The 16,796-nt window shown below is 43.4% G+C and overlaps 1 protein-coding gene across 2 annotated transcripts in view; it reads left to right on the top strand.

Annotated features, from left to right (window-relative positions):
• Positions 1–134: 134 nt before the first annotated feature.
• LOC118231395 (protein Dok-7-like) overlaps positions 135–16,796 on the top strand; it is a 32,178-nt gene continuing 15,516 nt past the window's right edge. For both annotated transcript variants that reach the window (XM_035425156.1, XM_035425155.1), the window contains exons 1-5: positions 135–407; positions 526–571; positions 2,219–2,449; positions 4,075–4,275; positions 11,953–12,072. In XM_035425156.1, the coding sequence (XP_035281047.1) occupies positions 354–407; positions 526–571; positions 2,219–2,449; positions 4,075–4,275; positions 11,953–12,072 (652 nt within the window). In that variant the 5' untranslated portion in view covers positions 135–353. The remainder of the gene's footprint in view (positions 408–525; positions 572–2,218; positions 2,450–4,074; positions 4,276–11,952; positions 12,073–16,796) is intronic.

Here is a 16,796-nt window from a genome sequence, read left to right as displayed (position 1 = left end):
ATAGTTTAATAAACGTTTGGAGGAAACCAAACACGCAATGTTATCTTATGCATAAACAATAGCAATTAAATGCGTTTGTTAATAAATATTAATTGAATTCTTTACATACTTTTCCCTGTGAGAACTTTACTACGCTCTGACCTTTTCGAAACTGACCCCAACTGTTCAAACATTTCTGATGATGCTTGTTCACGCGTGGTGGGTGGCGGACGGCGAAACGTTCAGCACGCGCGTGAGGTGCAGGCCGGGTCCCCGCGCCACGGTGCAGTAAGTTAATAAAGCTATTTTGAAAGTGACCCCTCAGTAGGGAGGAGGACAGTCCGCGGAGCAGCTGTTTGGAACCATGACTGAAGATGACGGACGTGGTCGTTGTGGAGGGACAAGTGAAATTGAGAGATGGAAAGAAGGTGATTAATAATAATTTATTTTTCACTTGTGTAATTCTTTTTTCACCTGAAAATCTTTGGATGATGTCAGTTGTCTGCTATTTCAACATTGTATTATGGTGTGTTTGTATCACTGCAGTGGAAGAGTAGGTGGGTTACGCTCAGAAAGCCCTCCCCTGTAGCAGGTATGTTGCTAAGTGTTTCTATATTTAACATTGCTCTGGGTAATATTACGATCAACAATAATAGCAATAGCTGCTCTCACTTTCAAAGTGTAGCATCGTTACATTTAAATGCAGTCAAATATTTGCGGTATCTCTCTGCGTCGATTAAGTTCTGTGTGGTGTCTACATCTATTTCTGAATGAAGCAGTAACAACTTTTCGCCCTGCAAATATTACTGGCCTCAGAACCTATTGCCGACCAGCGCGTGTATTTTTTTGTTGCCTGTGCCTACGTGAATGGGTCGTGGACGTCTTCCAAAATATGCTTTGGTTTTGTTTGTGCGCGGGTTTCTTGCATACTATTACCTATCACTGCTCTCGGCGCTTAGTTGCGGTAATTCTAGGACCCACGTTACAAGTCTGGCTGACACCGATTAATATTATTCATGAGGTCATTTAAACGGAACGGTAGTATCATTCATAGCCATGCAATTTCATTTGAAATGCGTGTCATTAGAAAACCATCCATAATTGAAGTGTGCATTGGGAGGCGGTCAAGATGGTACTGTTTATGTTTTATTGCATCCTTTTCATTTGAAATAACGACTTTCTGGTTGACGAAAGATAATGCAAAAGAAAAGCAGTAATTGATTTGGTAGGTCAAAATTTCACACATTTCACACATTTCCAAAAATCTTGACAGCCAGTCAGCCGACCACACATTTTGAACACAGTTCTATCTTTGTAAGGCAGTATATGATTATTTGTTATGGACAGTATTGTGTCACTCTTGCTGAGTAAAAAAAAAAAAAAAAAAGCACTAAAACAGGCACAGTACTTAGACATAGTTTATTGGCTATTCAATTTGACTGGGCATTCTTCCCATTGGTCACAAGGAGAACACACTGAGCCAATGGGATGGAAGAGCTTTTAATTACACCCGCTACTCAGCAAGGCCTAGTGCATTCTTAACTTCGCTGTGGCGTTATGCAGATGAATATACAGTGCTTTTGGCTGTATGTTCTGTCCGGGCCACTGTTAATCCCTGAGAAGGAGAGCCCTCTCTCTGTTTCTGGCCGTCTCCGACTGACCTGGGAACTGTTCAGCCTGTTAAGTCCACAGCTGTGTGCCAGGATCACTCAGCCTGTGAAATGGCAGTTATCCCAGCTGTCTGTGTTCATGTGCGTGTGTGTGTGTGTGTGAGTGTGTGTGTGCATTTGTATGCGTGTGTGTGAGTGTGTGTGTGTGCGCGCATGTGTGAGTGTGTGTGTGTAAGTAAGGTGTTTTTTCAGCTGACTGTGTGTAGCCTGTGCGAGCTGAAGGAAGTCACGTGGATCAGGATGCTAACCCCAATTTGTGCTTGCCCCGTTCCAAACCAATGCACAAACTGAATATTCTTTGAATTAGTTCAAATAAAATCATTTGTTGTTTACACCTTCCAAGAACTACACTTCTTCTAACTGTTGCCATTAAGGATGTGTCCGAATGACTTGCAGCTAAGCCCAAATCCACCATGACACAGATATTGGAAGACGTTTGTCAGTGTCAGGGCGGCGACCCCGTGCTCCTGTTCCATTCCTGTCACTTTTCCCTGCAAAGCCCCATCTTGTCCGAGGCAGAATGCCAGCCCGGTCAATTTGACTGACATCCGAGCCTCCGGTCCTTGCAGACTGCCTGGTGCTGCAGGCGCACAAGGACAAATCGGACAAGGCGAACGGGCGCAGGGAGAGGTGGAGCGTCACCCTGGAGGACATCTGCGGCCTCGAACCCGGCCTCTCCCTCGAAGGAGTCGCCTACACGCTCTCGGTCGTCTGTCTGAGCCAGGCCGTGGTGCTGGGCTTCGACAGCAAGGAGGCGCTGTTGGCGTGGGATATCCGCATCTGCTACTGCCTGGGGGAAGGTGAGCCGGGGGGGGGGGGGGGGGGGGGGGTGTGGGTGTTGGTACGCCTCTTCTCTTTCTCGGACTCCTCTGCTGTTCCACAGGCTGGTTAGCGCTGAGTCCCTCGCTGCTGTCGTAAAACCTCCTGCCTGAATATATTTTTTATTATTTTTTACTTGAAATGGAGGGGGCCTCTGGTGTGTGCGGCTCATATTATGCCTTGCGAATAAGCCCTGAAATCGGTCGCGAGATAACACTGTGGCTTTATTTTATTGTGCATTTCACTATATATTATGCTGAAAATACTTTAGGCTGCGTCTCTCCTGTGCAATATTATGTAACATTGTCAGAGGGCTGGATTTGTATGTTATTGCTTTATTCCATATCATGCAATATTGTTTTGACGCATAAATATTTAAGGAATGCGACCTCATCCCTTCTGCTCCTGTTGTGTTTCATCCCTCTGTGTTTGTGTGTGTGTGTGTGTGCTTGCAGCTGTGTGTGTTCGCACGTGTGTGTGTGTGTGTGTTTGTTTGTGTACGTATGAGTGTGTGTGCATGCGTGGATGCATGTGTGTGTTTGTATATGTATGTGAGTGTGTGTGCATGTGTGTGTGCGTGGGTGCATGCGTGTGTGTGTTTGCATGTGTGTGTGTGTTTGTGTATGTGTGTGTGCATGCATGCTTTTGCGTGTGTCTGTTTGTGTGTGTGTGTGTGCATTTGAGTTCTGAAAATCATAACGAAGCTGGCCCAGCGTTAGCTGGAGTGAGGCTGCAGACTGTGGCTGCCGAGGACACGTGACCTGGCATGCAGAAATGCCACCCATCTGTCACGCAGAGAGCAGTGATTCCTCAGTGCCAGAGCCTTTGTTTTGATTTGCAGGTCTCCATGTATCATCCCCACTCTGAGCGATGACAGGCGCAAGCTGGCAGACCCCGGAAAAAAGTTTTTTATTATCATTAATGTCATCAATCTCCCGGCTGAAGGCGAGCACTGTCCTGTGTCGGAACCGTTTTTTCCCCCCGCTAATTCGCACATGACTAATGATGCGTGAACGGTGATCGCCTCCAACGGCAGCTTCAGATTCTAAATTTTTTAAAAATTGGGGTTTGTGCAGGGGAAGGCACAGTTTGGCAGTTTTACGTTGAATTATGTGCCGCACGCAGACTGGCGCAAATTAACACTCAGCTGCCATGCCAACACATTTTAAATCATTTAGATTTTATTTGAAAGTTTCTTAGATCTCGTTTATATCAGAAGTATTTAGCTGTGAGTCGTCTTGGCCGGGGTTTTTGTTAGAACACTGAATCCTCATTCAGTGTCCTCATTCTCATGCTCCTCGTGTTGTGCGGTGAAACAAAAGCACGCTGGAGGTTTTAATGAATGTACGTTTTCGATGTGATATTTTCTCTCCACATAATAATAACAATAATAATTTTTCCTTCACCAAAAAGTTGATGCAGTTCTTTAAATTACAAAAAAATCCCTTATAGAGTAGATGTAACAAATGTAGTTTATTTGATGTTGCTGTAATCAAATGCAGTTATTTGGTTATATTGCATTATATATATATATATATATATATATATATATATATATATATATACATATATATATATATAATGGGTTTTGTCTTTCTCCTTCCAGTCCACAGGTTTAATGTTGGAGTTTTGCCCGGTACAAAGCTGGACAGTGGGCCGGCAACCCTGCACCTGTGTAACAACCTGCTGGCGATCACCAGGGACGTCCCCCCCGCCGTGATCGGACAGTGGAATCTCCCAGACCTGCGCAGATACGGGGCCGTTCCAAACGGATTCGTCTTCGAGGGGGGTACGCGCTGCGGCTACTGTGAGTCCCCTTCCGCTGGTTTTAGCTGTTGTCTGGTGTGCACTGGCTGTAACTGATCATCGTGGGTTCTCTTTGAAGTATGGGTTCCCATACCTTGTGATCGTTCACCGTTTTTTACGGGGGGGGGGGGGGGGCGGTGGGCATTCATTCAGGTCCCGTGGGACCCTGAGACAAGAGCCGTGGCAGTTCTGTCAGACCAGAGAGAAAAAAAATTCCATTCAGAAGGAGGAAGAATCGTGACAGCTCTGTTCTTTCTACTAGCCCGGGGTTTATTATTTACTCATGAGGGTAAATATTGATGTTTCAGTTGGGCGTCTGCTTTTTGACTTCAAAATGCTGTGATGTAAAACCGTCAGTGACAGTTTCAAAGTGCAGAGTACCTTGCGAAAAATCCACATTGTGGTTCAGCCAAAATTGAGGTCATCAAGTGGGTTGTTATTTTCATATGAACTGGAAAAAATGTCTGTGAAAGTATTCATTTAGATAGTTAACTGAAGCTTGCCTTGACAGCTATTTTCATGAATTACAGAATCAAATAACCTTCGTTTACTATTCCAGACACTGCTTAAACAGAGGAAACCATTGTCTAAAAACTTTCTTGGTGTAAGTATGGTAACTATAAAAGAGGAAAATATGTAAAGAATTTATGCAGCTGTACATTCTGTTAATGGCAGATTTATACGATGTGAATCAAGTGTTTATATACATTACTAGACCTTCACAACCATTTCCTCTAAACCCAGAACTCCGCTCTCCTCCTTGAGCTGATGACGCATGTTGGCCTCAGCACTAGTCTGCTGCTTTTTATTGGTGTAAACACTGAAACAGGAAACCAAGTGGAATGAGAGAAACCTTTTCCTTGGATAGCTGTCCCAGGGCTCACAGACCTAAACCTTACCGTGACCATATCAATGTGTGATTTACGCACGATGGAAATCAAACCGTTTAGGAAAAAGCAAGATCACTAAATTAAAATAGGGAGGGAAGAAGATCATGTTCATTCAGGAAACCCGATTGGTTCTCTTGGACCCCTTTTTCCAATTACGACATCTAAGAGGCATCGTAGCCCTATGTGTTAAATATGAACAAGTGCTTCCTAACACGCCACAGAGAGCACATCACAGAAAAGTGGAGCTGAGCGATGCCCTGCTTCTTGGTGTTGAAAGGGTGTAGAAATAGATTTTTAACAAGCGGGTGAGGCAATCTTTACAGCACATAAAGTGAATTTTGAGCACTGGCACAGCGTTAAAGGAGGTGATTTTATTATTGTTTTTCCTTTGCCAAATGCAGAAACATTTTGTCCGTCTATATTTAGATGGCTCCTTTGGAGAGTTTGCGACACTGCAGTCAGGGAAGTTTGACAGAGCAGTTCTGTGAGTTTTTGAAGTCCTTCATTCAGGGCTGTCCACCCCTCCTTGAGGCTAGGCCAGGGATATCAAACTCAATTTCTCGAGGGTTCCCACGTCTGCTGGTTCCCCATGTGTTCCTGCACTAAAGTGCTCAATTCCAGTCATTGATTGGTTAAAAAGTCGGCACACCTTGTTTCTAAGACCTTAAGTGGCTGCTGATTGAAGGTAAATCACAATAACCAGCAGAGACTGTGGCCCTCCATGACTGAGGTTTGAGGCGCCTCATCAGGCGAAAGTTATGGAGTGTTGCGTTGATCACTGTTGCCACAGGGCAACAGGATTTATTTCTTTGTTTTGGTTTTAGTGAATGAGATATACTGCTGGAGATTATTAATTTAATAAATTGGCATACTGAATAAATCATATTTTGGCCATGTCTGACCATAAGTCTACCTTAGTTTTTACAGACGTAAAAAACTTTTAGTGATCTTTTAACACTGCTGCAATATTTTCCACTCTTGGAACTTGGAGAAGAAAAGCTGCTTTCCTTTAAGCAGGTGTTCAAAGCTGCTTTATTGTTTATAATAGCAGCAGAAAAAACCAAAGCAATAACACTCATAATCAAAAAAGATGAAACACTCATGATGCATAATATAAGCCAAAACCTTTAGAGAAATCTGTAACTGGACATAACTGCAGATTATAAAGCAATAAGGAGGTTAGCCTTTTACTTATTCTTTATGTGATAAGTAAGCTTGTTTTGGGTAGTCATTTAGAAATATTATTTCATCATACATTTTTGAAATGTCACTTAACATAGGCAAATATGTATAACCTTATTTTTTCTGTTCTCTGTGACATCTATTTTTGGTACTGTTATGAAGTGCTTTTATGTATTTTTTTATTCACTGCAAACTATTGAGTTTGGTTCTCCATGGCTATTAATGCTAGAGTGCTGTCATGCTTGTTTTGAAACAATCGCTGGCAAAATTAATATTTGAATGCCTGTTTCCCATTATTAAACTGCTCTGGATGATGATTGACATCCAGAATTGATTCCGGATTATTTTCCTGATAAATATAGACTTGTGTAATCCCCTGTTCTATCTTTAAAACCATGTGTAATTACAGAAGGGACATGGAGCAACAGAAATAAACATTAGGCTTGAAGGATTGCATTACGTAATTCAGTTAGGGTCTATAAATATATGAGGAAAATCCTCAAGATGAGAAGGGAGAAAAGCATTTTGTTTCCATTCCAAATATGTACAAAGTAAATGAAATGCAGCTGAAGTCTTGTTTAGTTTTGTAATTGGAATACAGAGTGTGTAAACAGTGTCAAATTAGTCAGTGTGTACGAGCTATGATTTCTGTAGCTGTGTGCTTGAGAAGCATCTGGCATAGAATCCTGGAGAAACCACCCATGGGACAGTTTCCATGATTTCTTGGAGAAGAAAAATTGTTGCATAGTGAAATGCAAAAGTCATATTTACTCCCCCCTACAAAAAAAATTACATAAAATAAACACGGTACCGTTTCCAAAAGAATATGGCTGAGAACACCGAGAGAAGTCACCGTCACCGTATGCTAGTCCGTTGCTTTCCAGTAAAAGTCAAAGGGCGTGGGGTTTATGTTGTGAAATGTTCAGCGATAAATAAACTCTTACAGAAATAAACTCTTACGGAGTACATCTGGTCACTGTTGGAATCGTGTGTACTCTGTTATGTTTTGAATCAACGATGGATATTTTACTGTGTATGAGCTCATGCATGCTGTTGCCTGGGAGGTTACCGTTGGAGGTGCACGTGTGTCCAGAGCTTGACTGACTGCTGTGAGGTCACTGAGGTGGAGGCGATGCACCCAGAACCTCTCCGTTTGAGCGATTCCCGGGTATTAAGCCTAATTTATTCTCTCATGAAGAGAGCCGAGCAGATGGACGCGGCGGCGAGGTTAGCTCTCTCTGAAGATCTCATATTTCTGGGCTGTTTGCGGACATCTGCACGTAGCTATTTAGAGTGGGGGAGCCATTTGCTGAGAGCAAACACGGCGACGGATAAAAGAGTGGAAAATGAGCGGGTAAAAGACTATGGAGGCGGAGCGTCTGACCTTATCTGTCCGCCTCTAACTGAAAATCTGCCATTTTCCTTCAAAGTAGAGGGCAGATGACGGCCCGGGTCCCCAGAGACGGGATCTGTGGTGGCGTTTTTCAGGGGTTTGCTCTGATCTTCTCTTTTCTGCTGCTTGAGTGGACAGTTGTGGTCATCCGAGGGTGCATCAAATGGTCGGTTGAGGATATGTAGGGAATAAAAGATGAGAAGACTGGAGTCAAAAGATTTGCAGCTGCCTGTTGGAGACTTCCACTCGGCGCACTCACCTGTCTGCAGTAAGACCCGAAATGGATCAAACTACTGTGCACTGGGAGTCTTATTTCCATTGCTGCTGTCCATTTTGGTATCTACATTGACCTGCTGTTCCCTTGCTGAAGGACAAACTTACAGCAAGATGGAATTGTCTAAATCAATGGTGACAAACCCTGTTCCTCGAGATCTACATCTCATTCAACAGCTAGAGATCTTGTTGAGCTGCTAATTAGTAGAGTCAGGTGTGCCAAATTGGGGTTAAAATGCAAACCTACAAGATGGAAGATCTCCAGGAACAGGGCTGGTTACCACTGACCTAAATGACTGGCATTGCTGAATGACAGTGTGCTGGCATTCATTCAGTGATTCACCAGGGCCATTAGACCACAGCAGAGTCTTGCTCTGTGGTTTTTGTTGAGGAGTCCACAGCGGCGGCCTCCTGACAGTTAGCCTGGATGGGTCCTCTGTGGCCTCAGCTGCTTCCTGTCGGAGCGCTGGCCATTTTGTAAACCATGTGGGGCCTGTCTGCGTCAGGAGCTCCACTGGATGGTTTAGGTTATGAGTCATGGCCACTTCGAGACTTAGGGCAGTGAGGTCGTCCGTGTGTACACTAACGCTGAACTCTGACCCTTCCCATGATCCTTTGGGTATATGGAATGTGGAAGGTGTGTGTCTGTAGCTCGGGTGGTTCCCCCAGCCAGGCCCGTTTGGGAGCTGTTGTGATAGCCATCTGTGCACGCTGGACATTTCCGCAGTCTTGGATTTTTACTTTTTCATTTTAACAAAGGGACCAGGGATGGATTATGGAGCCCTGCAAACAAATTACATATACAACATATATTTTGTTTTGTATTTTGTTATTTAGCTTTTTTCTGCCCTTTCTATTTTTTTTTATTTTAAAAAACTAAAAATAAATCAGCGGATTCGAGGTAGTGGCAAAGCATTTTGAGATTAGCAAGGCAGTGAATCCTAGCAGATTTCATGGAACCCTGCACAAATGTGCCAAGTGCTGCATTCACCCCACGGGATCAGGTTGCGTCCTTCTGCAGGCGTGCAACCTGAGCGTGTACAGCGACCTAATCGCATCTCCGAATGCCAACCGCAGCACGTGTCCTCTCATATCTGCTTCGCTGGAAACAGTAGGGCGGCTAAGACAAGAGAGAGAGATCGCAGAAGGATTGCGGAAAATCGCACGGGTTTGTTTGGTCTGCTCACCACCGTATCTTAACAGGTGCTTTTCTGTGCCTCTGGAATATTTGAGAGATGTCATTAATGGCAGGAATGTCTGCACGACCCGGGTCTGGGACACATTAACTCAGTGGAAAAATGGCTCTGTGCCGTCGTTTCCCGCACTTCTGTACAAAATGGTCTGTATTTTCGGTGCGGAATGAGCAGAGCTTGACTCCAGGCAGGTGAACTCTGAGAGAACTGTCAGTAGATCGATTTACTGTCACAGACACCTCTCCAGTTTTATTTACATTACATTGCATTACAGGCATTTAGCAGACGCTCTTATCCAGAGCTTACACAACTTTATTTACATAGCATTTACATTGCAACCGTTTATACAGCTGGATATATGCAGAAGCAATGCAGGTTAAGTACCTTTCTCAAGGGTATACCGGCAGTGTCGAACCTGTGACCTTTAGGTTTCAAGACCAGCTCCTTACCCATTATACTACACTGGCACCCACGGGCACATACTTGCACTCGCTCACACAGGCACGTGACAAGAACAGGCAGGAACTGCTAAAACAGTTAAAAGGAAAGATATTTAATTTGGCTCCGTCCCTTGTTTTGTTCTTCTCCCGGTCGGACCGCAGTTGGAGATTACGGAGGGATTTCGAACCCGAGGCGTTTGAGATAACACGCCCCTGCAGAGCGCTATGCTGGGAAGCATATTTACGGATTAATTTCATTGGGATGGCAGGGAGTGCTGGGCAGCTGAGTTTGGGCTCAGCGGTGTAGCGGCATAGCGCTGTGCATTATATGAAGAGTTGTGGCTCTTGCAGCCACACAAAATACAAAATGGCTGCTTTCCTTTCCTGTCCAGATACTGAAAAAAATTACAATTTTGTACACACAGTGCAGAAATAAATGGTACAGTATATTGAACAAAACGTACGTTTTTCAACATACAAAGTTATCGTGGGCGATGCATCTGTAAATAAACACTTGAACTGGTGTTTTAATTTATATCAGATGAATGCCAAGTTACAACTCTTGGTGATATCTCTTGTAATTGTGTCTCACTTCTAGGTTGACCTGCCATAACTTAATTGACTTAGCCTATGCTTACTGTGTGAACTAGACTTGATGTTCATGGCTATGGATAACTGATACTTTGAGAATTGTACCTTATCTGACCTGTGCTCTGTAGTTGTTCCAATGACCTTCAGGGATGCACCTACATACTTATTGTATGTCACTTTGGATAAAAGCGTCTGCCAAATAAAATGCAATGTAATGTATTGTAATGAATAGTATTGTATAGTAGCTTGTATGAATAATGCTTATGTGAAGTTTGTGTGAGGGGATTTGTTGTTATAACTACTTTCTGACAACCTAGTTTATTTAATGAAGTGCTTTTTAACATGTGGATGATTTGCCGTTTTTGCAGGTTGAATATGTTGAGATGTTAATTTATTATTTGTGTTGTGGAATGTAATTTATGTAATTAGTGTTATTTTTTAAATGTCAGATCTGTTGTTTTCACCCACTGCGTTCCCTGGGGAAATGCTCCCCTGGCAAACAAAACTCTTTAAACAATATTAATTTATGCCTCTTTTTTCCCCTCCACTCTCAATATTTAATAAACTGCTCTTGACTCCTGTAGCTCCCATAACAAACATTATTTGCAGTTCAGTACTCAGTGAAAACTAATACATTTTGATTTTATTTTATTTTTAAATATTATTTTAATTGTGTTTACTTTGTATAAATGTCTGCAGTATGCGTGGTGCAGTGCCATGACTCAGATAATGGGATCCACTCTTTCAAATAAATGTGCTTGTATCACTGATGCTAGTTGAGTAATTGGTAGTTTGGCTTATATAAACAACACTTGTGAGTTTGTTAAAACATTTTTAAAATTTATTTACTAAATGTGTATTTTTCAGTTTCTTCAATGACATGTGATTAGGCTTGAAATGTGTTGTGTAGGATGCCTTAATCTGTTAAATAAAATGAAACTGAAACATTTTTAAGAGAAAAAAAAGCATAATTACCCATACCTCTGAACTATAGACTGGAGTAATCTTAGTCTGGAATTATCATATCATTAATTACCATACATTCATTTACATACTGTATGTTGTATGAAAACACAAGTAGACTTCTTTCAAATTCAGCGTGAGGCAATAGGCCAGTCTTGGCCAATTACGGGTTGGTTGTCCAATGCCCATTGCAAGTTATGTTTTTTGTGTTTAGTAATCCTTAATGCAGGGGTTTTTCTGTGAAACCCACACATTTTTTTCTTTCCTCAGTTGAAAGCACTCAGTGTCTTGGACCTGCAGCTGACTGGTGGCAATGTTGGCACACCACAATTTTTTTTGTATGTCTGAGAAACCTTTGGACAAGCAGTCCAATACAGCTTCAGGCTTGTTTATGGCAGAATATTTCTTCATGTCTAAACATATGATTGAGTCTTCAAATTATTGTACAGTCTGTTCTGCTCCAGTGCAAGTGGAGTGGTGTTACTGTGTGTGTACAGGCCTGTGCCTGCGTTCAGTGACCTTCGTTAAGGAGCAATGTTGAAAGATGTTTTGAAAGAAGTTGTTATTGTTTCTGCGGAACTGTGAATTGCGAACGTTTCTGCTGAATTATTTTACCTGTCTGGCCTGTCATTTCTCATCAGATTGTCGAAGAAAAAAGATGTTTGTTACTAGACGTGATCTTGAGTGAGAGATGTGATCGTTCGAGATCTGTTGGACTATTTCCGTTATTTTTTCCCTCTCTTTCCCTTGCAGGGACGGGTGTTTTCTTTCTGTCTTGCGTGGAGGGGAAGCAGATCAGCTTTCTGTTCGACTGCATCGTTCGGGGGATCTCGCCGTCCCGCGTCCCTCTCGGCCTCCGTCCCGTCCTTCCAGGTGAGAGCAGGAAGTGCAGAGAGTGTCGGTGCTGCCAGGTGAGTGCAGGAAGTGCACAGAGTGTCGGTGCTGCCAGGTGAGAGCAGGAAGTGCAGAGAGTGTCGGTCCTGCCAGGTGAGAGCAGGAAGTGCAGAGAGTGTCGGTGCTGCCAGGTGAGTGCAGGAAGTGCAGAGAGTGTCGGTCCTGCCAGGTGAGAGCAGGAAGTGCAGAGAGTGTCGGTCCTGCCAGGTGAGAGCAGGAAGTGCAGAGAGTGTCGGTGCTGCCAGGTGAGAGCAGGAAGTGCAGAGAGTGTCGGTGCTGCCAGGTGAGTGCAGGAAGTGCAGAGAGTGTCGGCGCTGCCAGGTGAGTGCAGGAAGTGCAGAGAGTGTCGGTGCTGCCAGGTGAGTGCAGGAAGTGCAGAGAGTGCCGGTGCGAGACTGAACGCTGTCACGTCTGGTGCTCGTCACTCCCGGATTTTCAACCAGGGCCGATCCAGGCCACGTGAAAGTCATTTTAATTCGTTTTCATTGTCGCTCTGCTGGATGAATGAATTTTCCCTTCATCTCAGAGGCTTGAGTCTGTTTGTGACTCTTCCTCCTTCCTCCGTAGAGCCCTGCTTGCTTGTTTTTGGGGAGCGTGGAATTCTTGGAAATTCCCATTCCCAGAAACAATTATTCGCAAAAAAAAGAATGAGACATGAATGTGCGATTTTGGTCATTAATTATAAGCTTTTGGACGTGTCCAATTGTGTTGAAATTCATACATCTGCTGTCATTATTTGCTTTAAACAATATTCTTATTGCATTATTCACTTGACCTCTTTTGGGAATGTTCATGTACCATGTTAGCAATTTCGTAACGGAGATTGCATTATATGAAGTATGATATGGTCTGCAACACTGAGCCAGTGAGATCTGAGAGTTCGGAAGGGGTCCAGTGGAGTTGTGCGCATGGCTGAGTTAAGGCCTGAGATTATTCCCCAAGCAGTTTAATCCAACAGAAACAGTTTGGGTCTTGTGTGGAAATTGATATTCAGATAGCGTGACCTTTGGAATGACTTCCTGGCCGTGCTTTTTTCCATCGGGGGCTGCTGGGGGGATGGGAGCGGAAGAATGTTGCCTTGTTTGTTCTATTCTCTTATGATGACATCACTGATGGGTAGGAAAAAAAAGCCCCACAGCATTATCATCCCACTCTAGAGCAACTCATCTTCAGTCCACGGCTCCCGCCTGTTTATTATGCCAAGCATATTGCCTAATCGCACCGCCGTTCACACTTAAAATGAATAATAAATTTGCCTGTACACCCCCCGCTTGCAGAATCATGTGGGCGTGCTTGCATTTCACAAGGGAATGTGACTCTTGTGTTGGAGGTGCTTAACAAGATCTAAAGCTGTGGTCAGCCCGAGCCATCACCATCCCCCTACCCCCTCCCCCCCCCAACGCTCCGCCCCCGTGCGTGTTGGGCATTGGGCGCTGGTGTCTAATTGGTGTTTCCAAGAAGGCCTCACATGGTGTGACATGGATTACCGTGTGAAGGGCAAATAAAAAAGACAGATTAGAAATGAGGGTCTGGTTGTCCCTGGAGAGCACCCCAGCCTGCCAGCTGTCCAGGTGCGTTGGCTGGGAGTGCGCTGTGTACGGCGTGGGCTTGCTACCGCTCAGAATATAATTGTGAATTTGGGAGCAGGTGCTAGCGTCTGAGTTCTCTTGCCACGTTAAATTCCCTTTTGTGTAAGTCTCTTTGGTTTAAAAGGGTCTGCTAAATGCTGCGAAATTGTGAATCGTAATCATAAATTGGAGTTTGGTACAGGGGGCTTATCCTGGTTAAGGGTATTGTTTCAGTGTGAGGATGGGCATCATCGACTGTGTCAAATCCGGACTGTGCACACAGCGGAAGTGCGTCACTGGTTGCGGAGTCACTTAGGGAGGGGGAGATTCCATAGGGATGACAGTGCCCTGTCTCTCACTAGTGACCCCTAGTGGTCAGTAGGGTGCCTGCAGACTGCTTGCTCAAGCTTCGCATAAATGTGCATAAATGTCTTCCCTCGACTTGTGTCTTTTCAATCATAAACTGTGGGTGGCGCTATGGACACTCACGTTTCAGAGTCGAGCGTGTGCTCGACTCAGAGCGATAGTTAGAGATTTGGGCATGACTGGTGAATACCAGTGGCCATTCCACATCGGGGGACACAGGAGCAGAAAGATAAAAACGTGTTTTATTACGCTGGTTTACAAGTGGGCTTTCTTTGACATTTAGGAACCACTTTATTGATCAGAGAGACCATATAACTGAAAAGTGGTCCATGTTTTTCCCTTGGCTAAATGCTACATTTATTTAAAATGTATAAATTGGAGATAAACCTTTTGGAGCCTGAGACTGAGGGTGTAAACCTGATATAGGTAGTCTCATTGAGGACCAACATTATAGTTAAGTCTTTTGTAGACTTAAATATAGATTATGCCTCTTGAAATATGTTGTTAAAGACAGGTGGGATCTTTTTGCTGGGGATAGATGTAAAAATCACTAACTTCCTTAATTAAATTTTCCCTAGCTGATGGGAGCATCAGATGCTTGATCCTCGAAGGCATACATTCATTAGTTCTGGTGAAAAAACGACTGTGAGAATGCTGCATTGTTCATTTAAAATGGCTGAGCAAGGAGATCGAGAACATTAGCATTAAGTGCAGTGTTGAAAGATTTTATTTGAAAAAAACTAAAAACTATATTTGAAAAAAAAAAACTACTGGAATTGGAACTCTTTTGAGGCATTAGAAGAGAAGGAAAGCTTAGAGAGTGAAATGCTCAATGTGTTTAAAATGTGCTTCCTCCTCATTAAATGAAGAAAGTTCATTACACTGCAGAAAATAGCAGCTGTCCTAAGAAGAACTGGGACACGAATGTGTATTATATACAAAAATATATTTCCTGGGACACTTCCTACAAAATTCTTGCTGAAGGCAGATTCTGTGTTTTAACAGGGGGATCAATATACATTTTTTTTTGTAATATTGTTGCAAATCACTGATAGACTTACTGAAAAAAATCCCAGTGGCTGAAATGTTGTGCAGCTGGTAAGACTGCAACAGTAACAGACAGGAAAACCTTATAAGCCTTCAGTCAATCAACATTTGTCCTTAACGTTGAATTACGTCACACTTTTCGGCAATGCAGTTTCGGTGACTTACTTTAGTGAACTGCATTTACGAAGGAGAAAAAATATTCTTGCTCTTAATTGTTAGTGAAATGTTATAGGATAATAATTTAGTGTGCTTGAAGCCAGCCAGGTGGGAGCTCACACTGCTGTTGTCTTGAGAAAGGTTCTTTAACCCAGATGGCTCTGAATATTATGAAAAATTATAAATAGATAACATGCAAATGGTGTGAAGATCACCCCCGCAAAAGGGTGTCTGTTAAGCTGATAAGTAAAATAATTTCTTGCTCTGTTATTTCTCAGTTACCAGGCCGTTTTGATGATTAACTTTTAACAACTGCTGTTTGACAGTTCCTGCTCTGTTGGAAATGCATACAGCATGTGATTGTATATCATTCCACATCAGAAATAATGCAATAAAATTTCAATGCGATAAACCATGAAATTAAACCATGAAAAGCACGATAAAGCACTTTTTTCAAGTGGATGGTTAGGCTACTTGATATTGATTTGATACTATCAGAAATGGCTGTGCAGTATTATTTCTTAAAGGTCTAAGCCATGGCATTGAAGGAATAAGATGGATGACAGACAGCTGTGAGTGTTGGATATTGAGGTTTTCATACAGTCACTCATCCAATCAGAAGCTTCTGTCATTGTCTATTATTAAACCCCCACATGCAGAGTGTGGTATCTAGCATTTCAGATGCCAGGCACAGATAATCAATCACAGAGTGTGTGTAAACTCATTGGGGGATTCTAGTTATTACACTCTCTACTGTACTTTTGCCCTGGTCCTGTGCATGCACTGTACTGTGAGTAAACATGTTTTAAGTTTTAAGAGCAGCGGTGAAATAACTACACAAAGAACCAGAATGTATATTAAAAAAGGTACTCTGAATTAACCATATTCAAATATTTGTTTTTTATAAGCTTAAGACAAATTTGAAGGAAATGTTATCTGTTATCTAATGTTGTCTGAAGGAAAAGATTTTCCCAGAGAATATGAACCGGGACTCAATTGCGCTGGGACTTCTTTCCCTCGAACGTGTGAATAAATCAGAAGTGAAAGTCATAAATAACTAATGCGGTCGAAGCGCGGCTGAAGTGAGGGTTAGCCGGTAACTCTCTCTCTCTCTCTGCTCGTTGGTCCTGAGGACCATCGATAGCCTGCGGTTTGTTACGATGATATAATATCTCCCGCCGCACGCCGCGCTGTTTCAGCGCAGCGCCGTGACACGGCGCCCCTCGGTGGGCCGCTCGCCCCGCCGATGTGGTGCCCGCCGCCGCGGAGGGAACATAAAACACGGATGAACATCATCGCCTGGGGAGCACTGGCGCTAATGCGTCCGCGCCGCAGGTGTACGAGTCGCAAACGCAATTTCTGAGCTCCCGCTTTTCTACAAAAAAGTGTCTCTTTCTTATCGCCGTGGAGAACTGCAGGAAATGGACGCACATTAGGCCCCAGATTGTTTCTCAGCCGGTCCGCCTAATGGAGATCTTTCTAATAACTTTGCTTCGCCAAGATGAATGCCCCCCCTACCCCCCCGACCCACTGCCCCCCCACCCCACAAGATGGCAGCTAATAAGG

The sequence above is a fragment of the Anguilla anguilla genome, chromosome 7 (genome assembly GCF_013347855.1).
Source record: "Anguilla anguilla isolate fAngAng1 chromosome 7, fAngAng1.pri, whole genome shotgun sequence".
Classification (NCBI taxonomy): Eukaryota; Metazoa; Chordata; class Actinopteri; order Anguilliformes; family Anguillidae; genus Anguilla; species Anguilla anguilla.
This window is presented reverse-complemented; position numbering and strand designations above follow the sequence as displayed.